The sequence below is a fragment of the Puma concolor genome, chromosome F2 (assembly GCF_028749965.1).
Source record: "Puma concolor isolate L17-30 chromosome F2, mPumCon1.1.hap2, whole genome shotgun sequence".
NCBI classification, from domain to species: Eukaryota; Metazoa; Chordata; class Mammalia; order Carnivora; family Felidae; genus Puma; species Puma concolor.
In genome coordinates this window covers 37,113,826-37,130,209 of record NC_141684.1, presented here as the reverse complement: position 1 = coordinate 37,130,209, position 16,384 = coordinate 37,113,826, and the positions used below count along the sequence as shown (strand labels likewise).

Here is a 16,384-nt window from a genome sequence, read left to right as displayed (position 1 = left end):
AGAGTGAGGAGGACAGGGGATCTGAAAAGGGCCCACTGAGCACAGCAGAGAGCCCGATGCAAGGCTCGAACCCATAGACCACGAGATCATGACCTGAGCCAAAGTCAGATGCTCAACCAATTGAGCCACCCAGGTGCCCTGAAAAATGCATTTTATGTGTCTATCTTCCAAGCTCACGAGGTACATTAAAAAATAAATGCAGTTGCCTTTTGTGTTTTTGTTTTATCATCCAGCAGGATTAAGAAGAAAATCCCAGGTAAGAGCGCTTGCACTGGAGCAGTAAGGCTTTAGGATTTTTTTCTGCAGTGAACTCACTAAGATCTCAGCCTCTCTTCATTATCACCCCAAGATCACATGTCACTTGTTTTAATCTTGACGAAGGAAAAGGGAAAAGAGGCTATGAAAAGAAAAAAGGGAAAAAGGACATCTTGACACAAACAACCCATCGCTAGTTGCAAAAGAGAAAGTAATGCTGACATATAATTGATATAAACCCAGTTACCCGTAAGAAACCATAGATTTAACCACTATAATATGAATTCAGTCAATACATGAAGATAAACTCTGATGTGCAGCCTTCCTATTTTCTTCCTCAATCTCATGCTGTACAAGTTATGGGGAGTGGAACCGCCTTCCCTCTGCGCCTAAGTGGGTATACTTGTTGGTGTAGTGCCTCTGGAAAGCCCGATGCTCCACCAGCTATTGTGAAGCAAAATCTCTACAGCTGATTGTTGGACAGAACCTGTCTCCAAGTGGCTGACTTCACAACATATATGATTCATAACTGCCATTTCATTTGTTTTACTCATCATTTTTGTTCTGCAGAAAATCGCATTATTCCAACTTCCCTTGATCGGGACCCAGATGCAGTAGATTTCCATCACCTCTTCCTCTGCACACTAGACCCAGTTACAAAGAGGGGGATCTCCCCGGAAATTCTGTGGGGACTAGTTTTCAGTAAGAATAAGAGCACGCATGTGCACAGAAAAGCCAACTCACACTTGCAGTCTCAGCCTGCTGCTCCAGGCGTCTCCACCCCAGACAACTGTTGCACCGCAGAACCCATCACATAAGCGCTCATGTGGACAGATGGAAAAGCCATTAGGAAGTACAGCCAACTTTGTGTTCCCACAATTCCGGGACAGAAACCACATTCAGTGCAGGAGGAGTGCAAAATCGCCAGGGTCAGTGCCTTTAAATCAAATGAATGTCTAACCTCTTCCAAGATGTTACACAACCAAAGCCCATTTGGTTAGCTAAAAAGACTTTGCCCTCCAGAAAAGTACGTGGGCTAGAGGGCTAGACCAAAGAGCCACGCCCACCATGTACTTTTTCCATAGCTCTAAGTTATCTTATCTGGAAACCTGTTCTACAAACAACTGATTACTTAAGAATGCAACAAATAGCTATTATAAAGTAACTTTTAAGCAAAGTACAATTATACATCAATAAAGTGGGGGGAAAGAACAATTACAAGGCTGAAAAGCCATCTTCTAAAGGATTATTTGTGTTAGCCATACCTTTTTTTTTTAAAGTTTATTTTGAGAGAGACAGAGACTGCGTGAGTAGGGGAGAGGCAGAGAGGGAGGGAGAGAGAGAGAATCCCAAGCGGGCTCCACAGTGCCAGCACAGAGCCTGATGCGGGGCTCGAACCCATGAAGCCACGAGATCATGACCTGAGCCAAAACCAAAAGTCAGACGCTTAACTGACTGAGCCACCCAAGTGCCCCAGCCATACATTTTCTAAGTTAACCCAGCATGCCTTATTTTGGGGTGGTAAGAGCGAGAAAAACACGTCAAAGTTTTTCTTGACTATTTTTCTCGGGTCCCTGATGACAGGATTGAGGCCACCATAGTGAAGGAGAGAAGTACCTTGTGCTCCATGTCTGGCAGTCCAGAGTCCACATGGGCTCCTGCCTCAGTTTGCCTCATGGGCCTCGGTCAATACACTGCAGACGGAAGACTAAAAAGCATCCAGAGAGGTAGATGGCTCCGTTGCTGAGTTTTATTTTGTTTTGTATTGTAGGATCACTTTGGCCACTATTTTCCCACTGAGGCTTAGAACCTGTTTGGTTTTCCACAAATTAAGATCACTTAGCCCTTCTCAAATTCACTTTGAGGTCGAACTTAAAGTAATTTCTAACTTACACATTTAGCATAAAGTTCGCTTCCCAAGTGTCCACGAGGAGATGTGTGCAAGCCATGAGCTCACCACATACTGATGTAGACTGAGACCTGGCTTTGGGGAGCACGTCAGCCCTTCTGACAAAGCCCAGGCGTGCTCCCCTCCAGAGGACCCCACAGGGGTACAGGGGCTCCAATCACAATGGAGTCAGCTTTGCCCTTTTATCTTACATTTTGTGAACTTTTCAAACTAGTGTTTGCATGTGAGCACAGCGCTTACGCCAATAGCTTTAGAAGAATGAACAGCAGTAGGAACAAACACATATGTCTAGAAGTGGAGAGAAGGGATATTGGTGAAAGCAGATGAATCAGAAGAAAATTTGGTTGACTGGGAACCAGTTTTGCGGGTATAAATGGAGTGAATCCGTAGACTAAAGCATATGCTGGTAATTTCCCAAGCCATGTTATACCACTTAGGAGTTACTGGAAGGATTTCAGTAGCTACCTACCTTTACAAAGTTCATGTGCTGGGTGATGTCTCCTCCCGTGTGGCGGGACCATGCTGCTGGGAAGGTCCGGCCCAGCAGCACCGCAGAAGAGTAACGTTGTCACCCCCAGGAGTGATGGGGCCCCATTTCTGGCTTCTCTCAGAGCTTGCAGCAGGAAAGACCACTCTGGCAGTTGGAGTTTAGGCTTTTCACCCAATGATGAAGTGTTTTGATCCAGAAGTAAACAAAGCCCCCAACTCTTTCTAGAGGAAGACAGGCACAATAATCCCCAAAGGGGCTAATCTTTCTTCTCCCACATAACTGCTTGGGGATGTACCATTTCACAAAGTAAGTTTTGAATTTTGTCTTCTACTGTCCCAGTATATGCTTGGGACGCACGCCATCCCTTGTTTCTTGTCATCTCCTGACACTGATGATGATCTCGGTGTCTTGGGAAAAAAACTGAATTGTAATCTTTCTGGTTTTGCCATATTCAAATAAGGGATAAACTGCTCTGCTTATTTTTTAGGAGTGCTGCATTTGTGTATGCATAGATACTGATCCCTATTCTCTCTTAGCTTTATCTCCTGACTACTCTCCAACCTAAAACTTTGCCAGCACAGGGGGGGTTTGCTCCTGGTTTCACGAACACTGTAGTCATTCTCCCATCAGCTGCCCTTTCTTTGCGTATGTGTGCCCCCATCTCTCCTCCACTTGGCTCTATACCTTCTTCTAAGTCCCTCTTCCTGACCACCCCACCTTCCTCCGACGCACAGGTCCACGCTACACATTGGACACCTACCACATGCTGTCTGGGATTACTCACTCTTAAGTATCAAGTGGAAACGTGAAATTGACAACATTCAACGATGTTTGACCTGCAGAACACCAACTGGGTACGGTTCAATCTAGTGTCTGCATCTTCTCACCCCAAGTACAAGTTCTCTTTGCATTCTCGGTGTCTCCAATAGGCCCTGACATAGTGTAGGTGTCTGCTACTAAAAAGAAATAGATGGACTATTCTGAAATTGGCAAAACAGTAGATAAGCTTCTATTTTAATCTGACAATGTATTCTAATTAATTAATACAGTCAGCGTGGGTGACTTGGGATGCTAACGGTTCCCCCCTGCAAAAACATTCTACTATCGCCTAAAATATAAAACTTTATGGTACGAGAGGCGATGGCTAGAGGCATTGCTGTATAAACAGTACAGGGCTTTAATCGACTCTACACTTCAAAAAGATCAGTCTCGGAATTTTCATCAGTAAATTTTATATTCACTAGAATATATTTCATATTTATTACATAATTAGTTACACAATCCAGTTAGAAAAGAACATTAGAATATTGCACTTTATCTAATTACATTACATAAATTCTTCTGTCTCTCTCCCTAATTGCAGTCTTAATTCCATATGTAATCACATTTATTATCATGATAAACTGAAACCAGATAAGGAAAAAACTAAAAAGTATCCATAGTCTTAAAGCTAAGAGACATAACACAGTATCCGATAGTGAGTGCAGGGCCCCATTGCTTTCCAAAATAAAAAAGATTCAAAGTAGTGTGATGCTTACTGAACTGAATTCCATATTCTAAAGACAGAATACAGCTACATCAGTGGAGAAACAGAGAACTGGGCAGCCTATCCCTTTGAGTACATCGCTATTGGTGGACTCAGACTTATGTAAGGAAACAAGTAAGTATTTCATCACTTCCTTGCCCTGGTGCTGTGGACAGATCAGTGAAGTCCATCCAGATTTCTTTTTCAATGATTCCATTTCTTAGAGCCACATTTTCCTTAGGTGTTGAGTCACGCCTTCAGAACCTAACCCCCAATACATTTAGAGTGTTTTATGCCGAGCCTTTCATTCATGTAATATCAGAACAGATTGAAGACTTCGTCAAGCCAGGCACACATCTCTTCTGGGGCGGGGAGAAAAGAACAAACGACATACTAATTGCTTTGGATTTGTTGCTTGTCATTTATGAGTCCTTAAATCAAACTATATAACTGTGGTTCATAGTTCTCTTTAATCTTGAGATTAACAGAGTTCTGAAGTACTCTTGGTCAACACTGCCCATCTTAATTAACGTCAGAAGAAAATGGGAAGGAGTTTAACTTCTTCCACTCATGCTAGGAAGCCCACTTTCAATTCCTGAGCTCTTTCACTGTCGAGACAGCCCCCAAAGGACATTTTTAAAAATGAGAGTTTCTCATCAAAGATCTTCTTCCTTTATGGTCCCAAAAACACAGTCAGCTTTGGCTATCTCAATCTTGCTTTTCCTTGGTGGAAAACGAGAAGAGTCTTTCTGTTAGGAAATAAAAAGAGGTCAGGAATGTATGCGAAAGGAAATAATTTCCATAACAACAATAATGACAACCATAAAAAAGTCAAGAATGTTAAAATACTGCTAAAAAGGCAACAGGAAAGGTTACACTTATTTAAACAATGGTTATTCCAAGTGGTTTTTTTCCAGCAGAAGCTTTACTTTGGGGTAGGTGTATATGTTTTCGGGCTGAGAGTGCCTCCTGCTGGTATGCCAAGGTGGACGTGTCCAGAAGGCCTTGCCAGGCACCGGAATGTCTCCAGGTAACATTTCAACTCTGCCTCTTGTCCTTCTCCCCCCTCTCTTAAAGCTAAGCAACTTTCAATTTTTAACTTCACTCCAAATCTTTAGGGCATACGCCACACAAACACAAATTTTTAGCAAGGTTTATAGTTACTCTAAAACTTTTTAAGAGGTTATGGTGGCTATAAACCTTCAGTGAGTGAATAGTTGGCTTTCAGTAGTTATGAAATCTCAAAGCCTATGGTTTTGTCCCTGGTAAAATAAGTGTGCCTCAATGGGCAGCTAAGCTAATTTTTTTTCTATGAGGGATTTGTCTTGATAGAACCCATGGCAAAGTGGCTAAAGGAACAAACAAACCTGATGGGTTAAACAACAAAGAGTGCTTCAGTTCTGTTACTGGTTCTGTCATTCACTGCCTGTGTTACCTTGAGCAAGCTCCTCAACCTTTCTGTGTTCCGTTCTCTTGGCTATAAACCGAGGACAATAATAATAGCTGGCTTGTTATGGGGACTGAATAAGTCATACATGGAATGCATGTATGCTAAATAAGTTGGGATTCAATATACTTGGACACCTTCTGATATGCTGGCCCTGCTCGGAGCATGAGGGAGGTTGGCCTCGTTTACCATTGCTGCTCATTAGAGAGGACACGTGAATTAGTTTCAATGTCGATCATAGTTGTGCTGTGTATTGTGCTGCCTGTTGTTTTGGAAGAGTGGCTCTCAAAACTGAACATGCATCAGATGCATCTGGAGGGCGGGCTAAAACCACAGATTCCTGGCCCCCATCCCTAGGGTTTCTGATGAAGTAGGTAGGTTTGGGACCTGAGAATTTAAAGGTCTAAGTTTCCAAGGTATGCTGATGCTGTTGCTCTAGAGACCACACTTTGAGAACCGCTGTTCTAGGATAATAGCTTCAGTCCTGGCTGTACATTAGACCAGCTGAGGAGCTTTTAAAAATTGTGTTGCCAGGCCCGTAGACCTACTAAACCAGAGTCTTTGAGGGTGGGGCCCAGCCATCATTTGTTTTTAGAGCTCCCCAGGTAACTCCAATGTGCAGCTCACCGAGAACCACAACTCTGCGCTCTCACTCTGCTGCTGATGAATTTGAGCGATGGAGTAAACACCTACCGCCTACACTTTACGGGTAAAGAAACTGAAGCTTGGTGCAGTGTTCCCCCTTGGTGTGCTTACTACCCATGCCGATCTACTAAATCAATCTTTTGGAGTGGCGCCCAGGAATTTGCATTTTAATAAGCATCTCAGGAGCCCCTTAAACATTTAGTTTTTTGATTTGCCTGAGGACACATCACCAGTGCATGGTGGAGTTCTTATCTCTTGTTTCTGACCTAAGCAGGCAGAAATGCTGTTATTATGAAAGAGGGTAAGATTTGCATTTAGTCTGTTTTAAAAAAAAATTTTTTTTTAACGTTTATTTATTTTTGAGACAGAGAGAGACAGAGCATGAACGGGGGAGGGTCAGAGAGAGAGAGGGAGAGACAGAATCTGAAACAGGCTCCAGGCTCTGAGCTGTCGGCACAGAGCCCGTCGCGGGGCTCAAACTCAGGAGCTGTGAGATCATGACCTGAGCCGAATTTGGACGCTCAACCGACTGAGCCACCCAGGCGCCCCGCATTTAGTCTGTTTTTCAATGTTTTTCCTGAGCTTATTCACTCACGAAAGGGCCTTATATATTTATAAGTACTGTACTTATATACTTAGTACCTTTATATACACAGCAGAGCATGTACAAAGAGTGGACCTTCCCAGTCAAATGAGTTCATTCAAATGCTACTTGGACGTCACCTCCAGTGATTTATTTATAAGACTTTGGTGAGAATGAATGTTGTTAATCCACATAAAAGTGCTTAGAACAGTGCCTGGCTATAAGTGCCTACTAATGCTTTCTTTATGATATTTACTGTTATTGTTAACTGCCCAACAGACCTAAATGCTCCAAACAATATTTAATAAACTTAAAGGTTGTTGCATGAAGAGTCCACTGCAGAGAACTCACGAAACTAAAATGTAAGCCAGAAAGAGGATTTAAAAAAAAAAAAAATGTATTGAGTATAGAAGAAAATTGCTAGAGAATTTTGTGTTCTTCTTGGAAATTTTCTATGTAAAAATCCAGGAAAGCATTTCTCCTGGCTCTACCGGGCACCACAGTAAAAATACCATACTTCTGTGATGGTCCTCCAATTGGCCCAATCCTACATGGAGGAGCTTCTGAGAAAGAAAATTCTGGCTGCTTCTTAAAAGTAGAATGACTTTGGTTACTTAAAGGGGGGAAAAGGGCAGATTTATCAAAAATTATAATGTATCGGTTACATAATTTTACTCACAGACCTGGCTTTGTTGAATGTGGCATTTTTTACTTTTGCCTTGTTCTGGAACTTCAATCTGCTAAATAGATTAGTAAAATGTCAGTCAGCACAGCCTGGAGAAGCAAGCACACAAATAATCTATTTAACTAGCACATTTCCCCTTCCACAATAATCCTCTTAATGGTCTCGAAGGCCGCCAGTCAGCAGGCACACCTGCTTCCCATCGGCACATTCCCTCTTTATTTGCAAATGTACAAATGTTGCAGAAATTGAGCCCCCCAAACGTGAAGCACAGCTTAATGTTTAACACTGGTGGCTGCCTATAGATTTTGTGATTTAACACAGCTTCTAAAAGGACTTCACACGAAATGAACTCCTAAATCCTGAAATAATCCACAGAGCTCCAATCCATATGCTGAATCAAAGCCAAATGGGGCTTTGATTAATCAAAAGGCACCATTAATCAAGTGAAGATCAAACTGAAGTTCAAGACACTTGAATATACCTCGTGTACATAAGGTAAACTTAATATAACAGTCAGGGTCCCGGCGGAAAACAGATGGTGCACTCCTGAGGGGCGTTTTAAAAAGGAACTATTTAATGGAGGTGTGGGCAGGATTAAAGTGAATCAATGAAGGGATGTGGCAGCCCCCAGGGGCTAGCAGTGAGGGGCTGGAGGGTCATTTTTACCACGTCTAGGCCTGAAGGGGCAAGGGTAGCAGCTGCTACTGGACGGAGAGCAGCTATCACTGCAGAGAGGAGAGGCCACCTGCAGGAGCGTGGCCCTCAGCAGAAGGCTGTGCCAGCCAGAGACCCAGCAGGGACAGAACTGGAGAAATACCCACCCCCCCTCTCCCCCCATCTCACTTTTCTTCCACACTCCAGTCTCGCTGGGTTTTCCCAGCGGGTGAGCCCAGTGGGAGGCCAGGGAGCAAGGTTGTAGCACACAGAGATCAGTCTCCAGGGCACAGAGCAGGGTGGGGGAGAAAGTTCTTTGACTCTTCTTAGAGGAAAAGAACACGATTCTAAGCAACTAGCATTATGTGCCCGTCTCAATGTATCACTCTCTAGCCATAAGGCCTCCTTACTAATTGCCTTTCTCCTCCCACAAACTCCTTGACTCTGGATCCTCAGTTCCCAACCTATGTTATGAATATAGGCATAATCATAAATATAGGCATTTGTAAGTGAACGATTGAGGTGTGAATTAATTGCTTATTATTGATTACTATTCATGAGAGTACAGGGTGGAACATTTCAAAGTAGGTGAGATAAAGAACGTGACCCTGCAAAAGAGGGTCACTGTCTTTTTTTTTTTTTTAATTTTTTTTTTTCAACGTTTATTTATTTTTTTTGGGACAGAGAGAGACAGAGCATGAACGGGGGAGGGGCAGAGAGAGAGGGAGACACAGAATCGGAAACAGGCTCCAGGCTCTGAGCCATTAGCCCAGAGCCTGACGCGGGGCTGGAACTCACGGACCGCGAGATCGTGACCTGGCTGAAGTCGGACGCTTAACCAACTGCGCCCGCGCCACCCAGGCGCCCCGAGGGTCACTGTCTTTTAACTACAGTTAACTTAGTACCGTTATAAAATAGATTGCCTTGTGGGATGCGGAGGACTTCCTCTAGGTTGGTATTCTTTTTTTTTTTTTTTTTTAATTTTTTTTAATGTTTATTTATTTTTGAGACAGAGAGAGACAGAGCATGAACGGGGGAGGGGCAGAGAGAGAGGGAGACACAGAATCGGAAACAGGCTCCAGGCTCTGAGCTGTCAGCACAGAGCCCGACGCGGGGCTCGAACTCACGGACCGTGAGATCGTGACCTGAGCCGAAGTCAGCCACTTAACCGACTGAGCCACCCAGGCGCCCCTAGGTTGGTATTCTTAATAGACAAGTTCATATATTTGAAGCCTACCTTAATAACTTTAAGAAATCAGTTATTAAGTCTTGGTAAATGAGAAATTAATGCCCTGTTGTCTTACATGTTTTGCTATGGTATTGTTATTGGTTACAATATTACATTATAGCTTGGAAGTAGTCTCGTGCAATGAAATACACAGGATATGGGTGAAAACAGCTCAGAATGTTTCTCTCCCCTGTTCTCTTTCACCTTCCCCCCTGCCTTATGTCGAAATGAATAAAATAGAACCCACTACAAACTATCGAGCAATTTCTGATATAATCTATTTCCTACTTACTTCAAGAAAGGCTTTAAACATTTTATCTACGAGGGGGAATAAAGTTGGGGGAGGGGAAAAGACAGCAAATCCTTTTGTCATGATGTGGTATTCCTACATGCCCAGGTAGTTTCTGTTGATAATCTAACTACTTATTCCCACACGGTAATTTCCCCCTGGCTCTCCAAAATTTTGTCCACCTGCCATGCTCAGGCCATTCTCAAGAGAGCCGTAGTATGTCTGTACTTCTTCTGTTTTCTAGACAACACCAACTATTCAGAGGCTGACATTCTTGGGACCTCAGATAACACTGCCCTTGGTGTTTCCCCTCTTCGCCACGTAACAGAAACACACTTTACATCATGATCTCGGAGCCCAGTGGCCTTTTACATAGTCTGATCTTGCTCCAAATGAAAGAGAAGTGGAGAGAAAAATACATATGGTGATGGTAGTTGGCGCTGGGGGTGTGAGGTATGAGGCAAGCCAGAATCATAAAGCCGTTTGGTGCTTTGCCATTTGCCAGAAAACCAACTTAGAGATTCAGACCCACTTTTTAGTAAATCTAAGGAAGAAAATATACAAGCTAATAAGACAAATTAGGTATGGATTATTAAAAATATAAATTGTTTTTCAACTCAGAAAATTATTCACCATCTTATGCCTGATACCTCTCATATATTCAGATTATGGTTCAATATACAAGATAATAATAATGATACATTTTCAGAAATTCATTAGGAACACATGGATTGCATAAAATACATCTGCCTTCTTTTCTTAATGTCTTTTAGATTTCTTTCAATGGCAGAGATTGCTGTAGCCTACTGTATTATCCATTCTGCCTTTCCTTCTTAGTGATACCACCCAAACTTATTTGGAGAGGCAGCATACTCTGTCAAAAGACTACATTTACCAGATTCCCTGCAGCTAGGTGTTGGCCTGTGGTGTGACTAACTCTTAGCCAATGAGCCAAGCAGAAACTCGGTGGGACTTCAGAGACTCCTCCTTAAAGAAAAGATATGAACCATTCATACTTTCCATTTATACTTGCTGCCTAGAATGTGGATGTAATGACTGGAGCTCCAGCAGCCATTTTCAACATGAAGTAAAAGCCACACACTAAAAATGGAAGAGCAGAAAGGTCTCTGGTGACATTATGGAGCAGCTATCCCAGCCAGAGACTGCCTACCTCTGGGCTTCTTTTAGTTGAGAGAGACACAAACTTTTATTTTGCGTGGGACCCTTCTTCTGTCTTGTTTTGTTCTTTGTTATATGTAGCCTAACCTACTTCTGACAAATACATTTTAGTTTCCAATAAAATAGTTCTTAAAATTCTGTTCTAGTTATGAGTAGCAAATACTAACAAAATTCATTTATTAAAGGTTTTTGTGTAGGAGTGTAGCTCTAAAAAGAATGTTACATTTTTTCCCTTTCTGATTTGTAGTTAATACTGCCTTTAAGAATGTAACATGATTTTGTTGTTGTGTTTACATTTTTTTTGTACATTTGTTTGACTTCAAAATTTTTTAAAATTTTTTAATGTTTATTTTTGAGAGAGAGAGAGAGACAGAATGTGAGAGGGGGAGGGGCAGAGAGAGAGAGAGGGAGACATAGAATCCAAAGCAGGCTCCAGGCTCTGAACCAACAAACCGTGAGATCATGACCTGAGCCAAAGTCGGACGCTCAACTGACTGAGCTACCCAGGTGCCCGTTTGACTTCAAATTTTAACAATCTCTTCGGAAATGGTTCAGGTCTTACCTTTGAAAGCATCGCCTAGAGCTAACTAAGTTAATTAAGTTAGCACAAATTTCTTCTTTCAACATCTTTCTTCTTACTAGGATAAAGTAGTACTATTTATTTAAAAAAAAAATTTTTTTTTTTAACGTTTATTTACTTTTGAGACAGAGAGAGACAGAGCATGAACGGGGGAGGGTCAAAGATAGGGAGACACAGAATCTGAAACAGGCTCCAGGCTCTGAGCTGTCAGCACAGAGCCCGATGCGGGGCTCGAACTCACGAACCGTGAGACCATGACCTGAGCCGAAATCGGATGCTTAACCGACTGAGCCACCCAGGTGCCCCTAAAGTAGTACTATTTAATCTGCTTCTAGGGACTATCTGCTTTATTTGTGGGGCTCATTAAGTTACAGCTTCCTTAATTTCTCTCCCCCCTCCTGATTCTTCATGATGATCAAAATCTTGGAATCTATTCTGCCTTGCAAAATAGAGACCTCTCTATCCTAGTCCATACAAGCCTTTTATAAGTGATATGGGTCAATTCAGACTTTACGTGTTTACCTAGAAAATGAGTGGATGTCACAGTCATAAATTTATATGGCTACTTTAAGTTCCACAAAATGACTTGTTCTATACTTTGTGAGGAAGCCCAGAACCCAGCATACGTTCCGAGAGCTAATCTGTCTGCTCTTTTCACCTTCCGGGGTCTCATTCTACCCAGGCATTTGTAGATGAGATTTCAAGTTTAAGGGTGGACTATCCCAACAACATCCCCTTGAAAGCCCAGTTTTCCAGAAGAAGGGTTTAACTTTTCAAGAACCAGAATAAGAAAGAAAGGGAAGAAAAAGAGTTTGTGGAAATAAAACTTGTTAAGTATTAGGATAAAGCAGGACAAGTACTGACTGACATGCTGATTTCACCATCAGCCACAGAGAAAGTGTAGATTTCAATTTGTGTGCAAATCTGAAGAATGTAGTTAGTGTGGTTGTTTTTCTTGAAAACTTTAAATAGGTCACTACCTTCTCTTATTATTTAGCAAACTCTTTAGCTATTCATTGTACAAGTATTTCCTGCATCAAATGGCTTACATTTTATTCAGCCACATTTGAGAGCACTTCTCCCTTTTAACGGGGCTACTTCAGTTAATTACTTTTCTTTTTCTTCTTCTTTATATATATATATAATAAGTGGAGCCTAAGGGGGTCCATCCTAAGAGGTTAGATTTTATTACTCTTTTAAAAAGAGCATCCAGGGGCACCTGGGTGGCTCAGTCCATTAAGCATCCGACTTCGGCTCAGGTCATGATCTCGCGGTTTGGGAGTTCGAGCCCCGCGGCATTGGGCTCTGCGCTGACAGCTCAGAGACTGGAGCCTGCTTCAGATTCTGTGTCTCCTCCTCTCTCTGCCCCTTCCCCACTTGTGCTCTGTCTCTATCAAAAATAAGTAAATGTAAAAAAAAAAAAAATTAAAAAGAGCATCCACAATTCTTTTATTGCTTTGATTCGCTATGCTATAATACATTTTGAATTCTTCAAATACCAAGGGGGGAGTGAATTTTATTTTCCCTGGGAAAATATTTTCAGTTCTAGAAGAATGAGAAGTAAGGGTAAAGTGCAACTATTTTCTTAGAAAAAAGCTGCAAAGTCTAGGAAAGAGCAATGTTAAACTGAAGACGTCACCCATCTTCTTAGGACTCAATTTAAATGAAAATATTAGGGAACATTTCCAAATGTTTTCTGTTGCATTTTTAAAGATCGTATAACATTTTGCAAAAAAAAAAAAAAAAAAAAAAAATACGTTTATAAATGTCAACTAGGCTTTAGTATTTGTAATCATTTTTTAAAAATATTTTTAATTAATTATTATTATTTTTTTTTTGAGAGAGAGAGAGAGAGCACAAGTAAGCGTGAGCAGGAGAGAACCAGAGAGAGAGAGGGAGGCAGAGGATTCAAAGCAGGCTCTGCGCCGACAGCAGACAGCCTGATGCAGGGCTCAAACTCACAAACAGTGCACGCATGACCTGACCCAAAGCCGGAACCTTAACCGACTGAGCCACGCACGCACCCCTGTAATCATTTAAAAAAAAAATTTTTTTTAACGTTTATTTTATTTTATTTTTTTGAGACAGAGAGAGACAGAGCATGAACAGGGGAGGGTCAGAGAAAGAGGGAGACACAGAATCCGAAACAGGCTCCAGGCTCCGAGCTGTCGACACAGAGCCCGACGCGGGCTCGAACTCACAGACCGTGAGATCATGACCTGAGCCGAAGTCAGACGCTCAACCGGCTGAGCCACCCAGGAGCCCCTGTAATCATTTTTAAAACATAAACTGTACTGTCTTATTGGGATATGCTCATATCATGATGGCGACAAGGCAAATAGACAAGTTTAATATCTCAGTGTCTCTTTTTACAGCTTGTCACCAACCTTTGCAAGGAGTTACTAGGCCTTTATTGAAGAGACGCAGACTAGAAAAGCAAAGTTTAATCTTACACTGAGAAAAATTTATAGCCTTGAGAGCTTCTTTCACTCTATGGCTTCTTCCAACTGCTAACGGCATCTTAATTTGGCGCGGTGGAAATTTCAAGAAGCTGTGAGTTCTTTCTAGAGACAAAACTGGAGAGCTTATTGAAGTTCATCGCTGCTATGTTGCAGACCTCTCAGGATCCTGACCTTATGAGGTAGTTTTTATGGTAAATCTGGAATCTTTCATTTGGGGGAAAGCAGAAATAGAAGAATACAGAGTAGAGGGTTGGAGAGTTCTCAGCAACGTAAGGACACCTGTCTTGGAAAAATGGCTTGAATTCTAAAGACTGAGCTCCCAGAAGGCAGAGGAGCTCACTTCTGGGAGGTCACGTTCCTCCCTTGAGGAACAGCATTCACCAGTGTAGGTTAGTACAGGCTGATGGTGGGAACTTAACTGAAAAATATACACGGATAAGAGCACTTACCATTTCTGGATTCTCTGCAGCTAGCTTTACCGTCTTTTCTGAGATCATCTTTTTCAAGCAGCTACTCAGCAAAAAAGCCTGAAAATCCAGAAATAAAGAAGTGTCTCAGCTGAAGAGATCGTCTTTCTTCTCTCCTCACACCACAAGGCAGATTTTGAGCTCTGCTCTCCAAGAGTACACTTTTAAGAATTTAAATTTCTTTTTTAATTTCCATAAATTTGCATACGATGCAATTAGCTAGTAGCCATACATTTTCTCAATTACATAGATATACTTACAGTAAATTTTTAAAAAGACAGAAAACTCATTACATTTACTAATCTTTTTCCCTCTTAAAACTCCCCCCTATTTTTTTCTTTGTAAGCTGCTCATGTCTTACAAGCAACAAATAATAAAAACTGCTTATTATTGTAATCAAATCAACCGATGATGGTCAATCTTATATTTAATCGTATGCATGATTATTGAGAGACCTATTACTAGGTATAAATAGTAACCTGTCTATTTGAAAGGATGTATTAACACCTTATGGCTTTTATGAACTAAAAAAAATTTTGTTTTTTTATCACTTTCTTATTTTTCTGGTATCTTTTTTTTTTTTTAACATTTATTTATTTATTTATTTATTTTTAAATTTTTTTTAACATTTATTTATTTTTGAGACAGAGAGAGAGTATGAACAGGGGAGGGTCAGAGAAAGAGGGAGACAAAGAATCTGAAACAGGCTCCAGGCTCTGAGCTGTCAGCACAGAGCCCGACGCGGGGCTCGAATCCACGGACCAGGAGATCATGACCTGAGCTGAAGTCGACACTTAACCAACCGAGCCACCCAGGCGCCCCATAACATTTATTTATTTTTGAGACAGAGAGAGACAGAGCATCAGCAGGGGAGGGTCAGAGAGAGAGGGAGACACAGAATCCGAAACAGGCTCCAGGCTCTGAGCTGTCAGCCCAGAGCCTGATGCGGGGTTCGAACTCACGGACCGCGAGATCATGACCTGAGCTGAAGTCGGACGCCCAACCGACTGAGCCACCCAGGCACCCCTTTTTCTGGTATCTTTAATCACTCACTTTTAAGACTGATGGTTGCCCCCAATATCACTTGTGGCTTTTTGTTGGCTCGTCGTTGTTAGTGCCAAGACACAGACATTAGACATCTTGTCATACAAACGCTAGGGTTTCCTTTTTCCAAGATCTTCACCCCATGTGGCAATTTAAGGTTCCCTACGATTTCCCCACTTGCTTCTTTCCCACGAATCCTCTTTCTCTTTTGTTCTGCTCTCAATTCTTGGCTTGTACTTTTCTCCTTTGGCCCTACGAAAGTTTGAGACAACAAAGCTCAAAGCTTGTGGTCATAGGAACTTACCATAAGTTTGTGCTCAAGGATGGTCACTGCACTGGGGAGGGTGGGGGGAGGGATGATGGAGAGGAGAAGAAGGGGAAGAGAGAAAACCCAAGTCGGGATGGTAGCCAAAGCAGAGACCCTTGGAGGATAGGACATAGAAAGTAGAATTAGAGGGAGAATGGCTACATACAGATAGCATCTCAAAGTCTTGCAGGACTGTAGAGCATGACAGGAATTTATTTTATTTAAGGGGAGAGAAAGGAAGTAGAAAAGAAAGGTACTGCTACCAATAAGGAAAAGAGTAACAGATGTGGGATTTATACACAAAAACAAATTTTGATTTCCTGGTTTAGCTAAGAACTAACCCTGTTTATCTGTGTACATATATAACCTACACAAAACCAGGGTATGAAATAGTTAAACAATATAATCTGAGTTGATACAGGTAGGAGAGGTGTTTAATAATGCCCCGTAAGGTGTGAACCGATTCCATATTCCTATACAATGTGCACAGATATGTACGTTAAGACTTAGCTATAAATCAGGTAGGATTTATTAAATATGAAGGCACTGAGTTTTTCTTTAAAGAATCTAGAAGATATTGGGGTCCAAGTCCTCATTTGTGTTTGCAAGGCAAACGAGCTGTATTTCTGCCTTTT

At 41.8% G+C, this 16,384-nt stretch overlaps 1 protein-coding gene across 3 annotated transcripts in view; it reads right to left on the bottom strand.

The window, feature by feature from the left end:
• Positions 1-3,813: 3,813 nt before the first annotated feature.
• Positions 3,814-16,384, bottom strand: part of SNX31 (sorting nexin 31) — a 72,937-nt gene continuing 60,366 nt past the window's right edge. For all 3 annotated transcript variants that reach the window (XM_025922887.2, XM_086695297.1, XM_086695298.1), the window contains 3 exons: positions 14,381-14,458; positions 7,538-7,594; positions 3,814-4,928 (listed from right to left, as the gene is read on the bottom strand). In XM_025922887.2, coding sequence (XP_025778672.2) covers positions 4,836-4,928; positions 7,538-7,594; positions 14,381-14,458 — 228 coding nt within the window. In that variant the 3' untranslated portion in view covers positions 3,814-4,835. The remainder of the gene's footprint in view (positions 4,929-7,537; positions 7,595-14,380; positions 14,459-16,384) is intronic.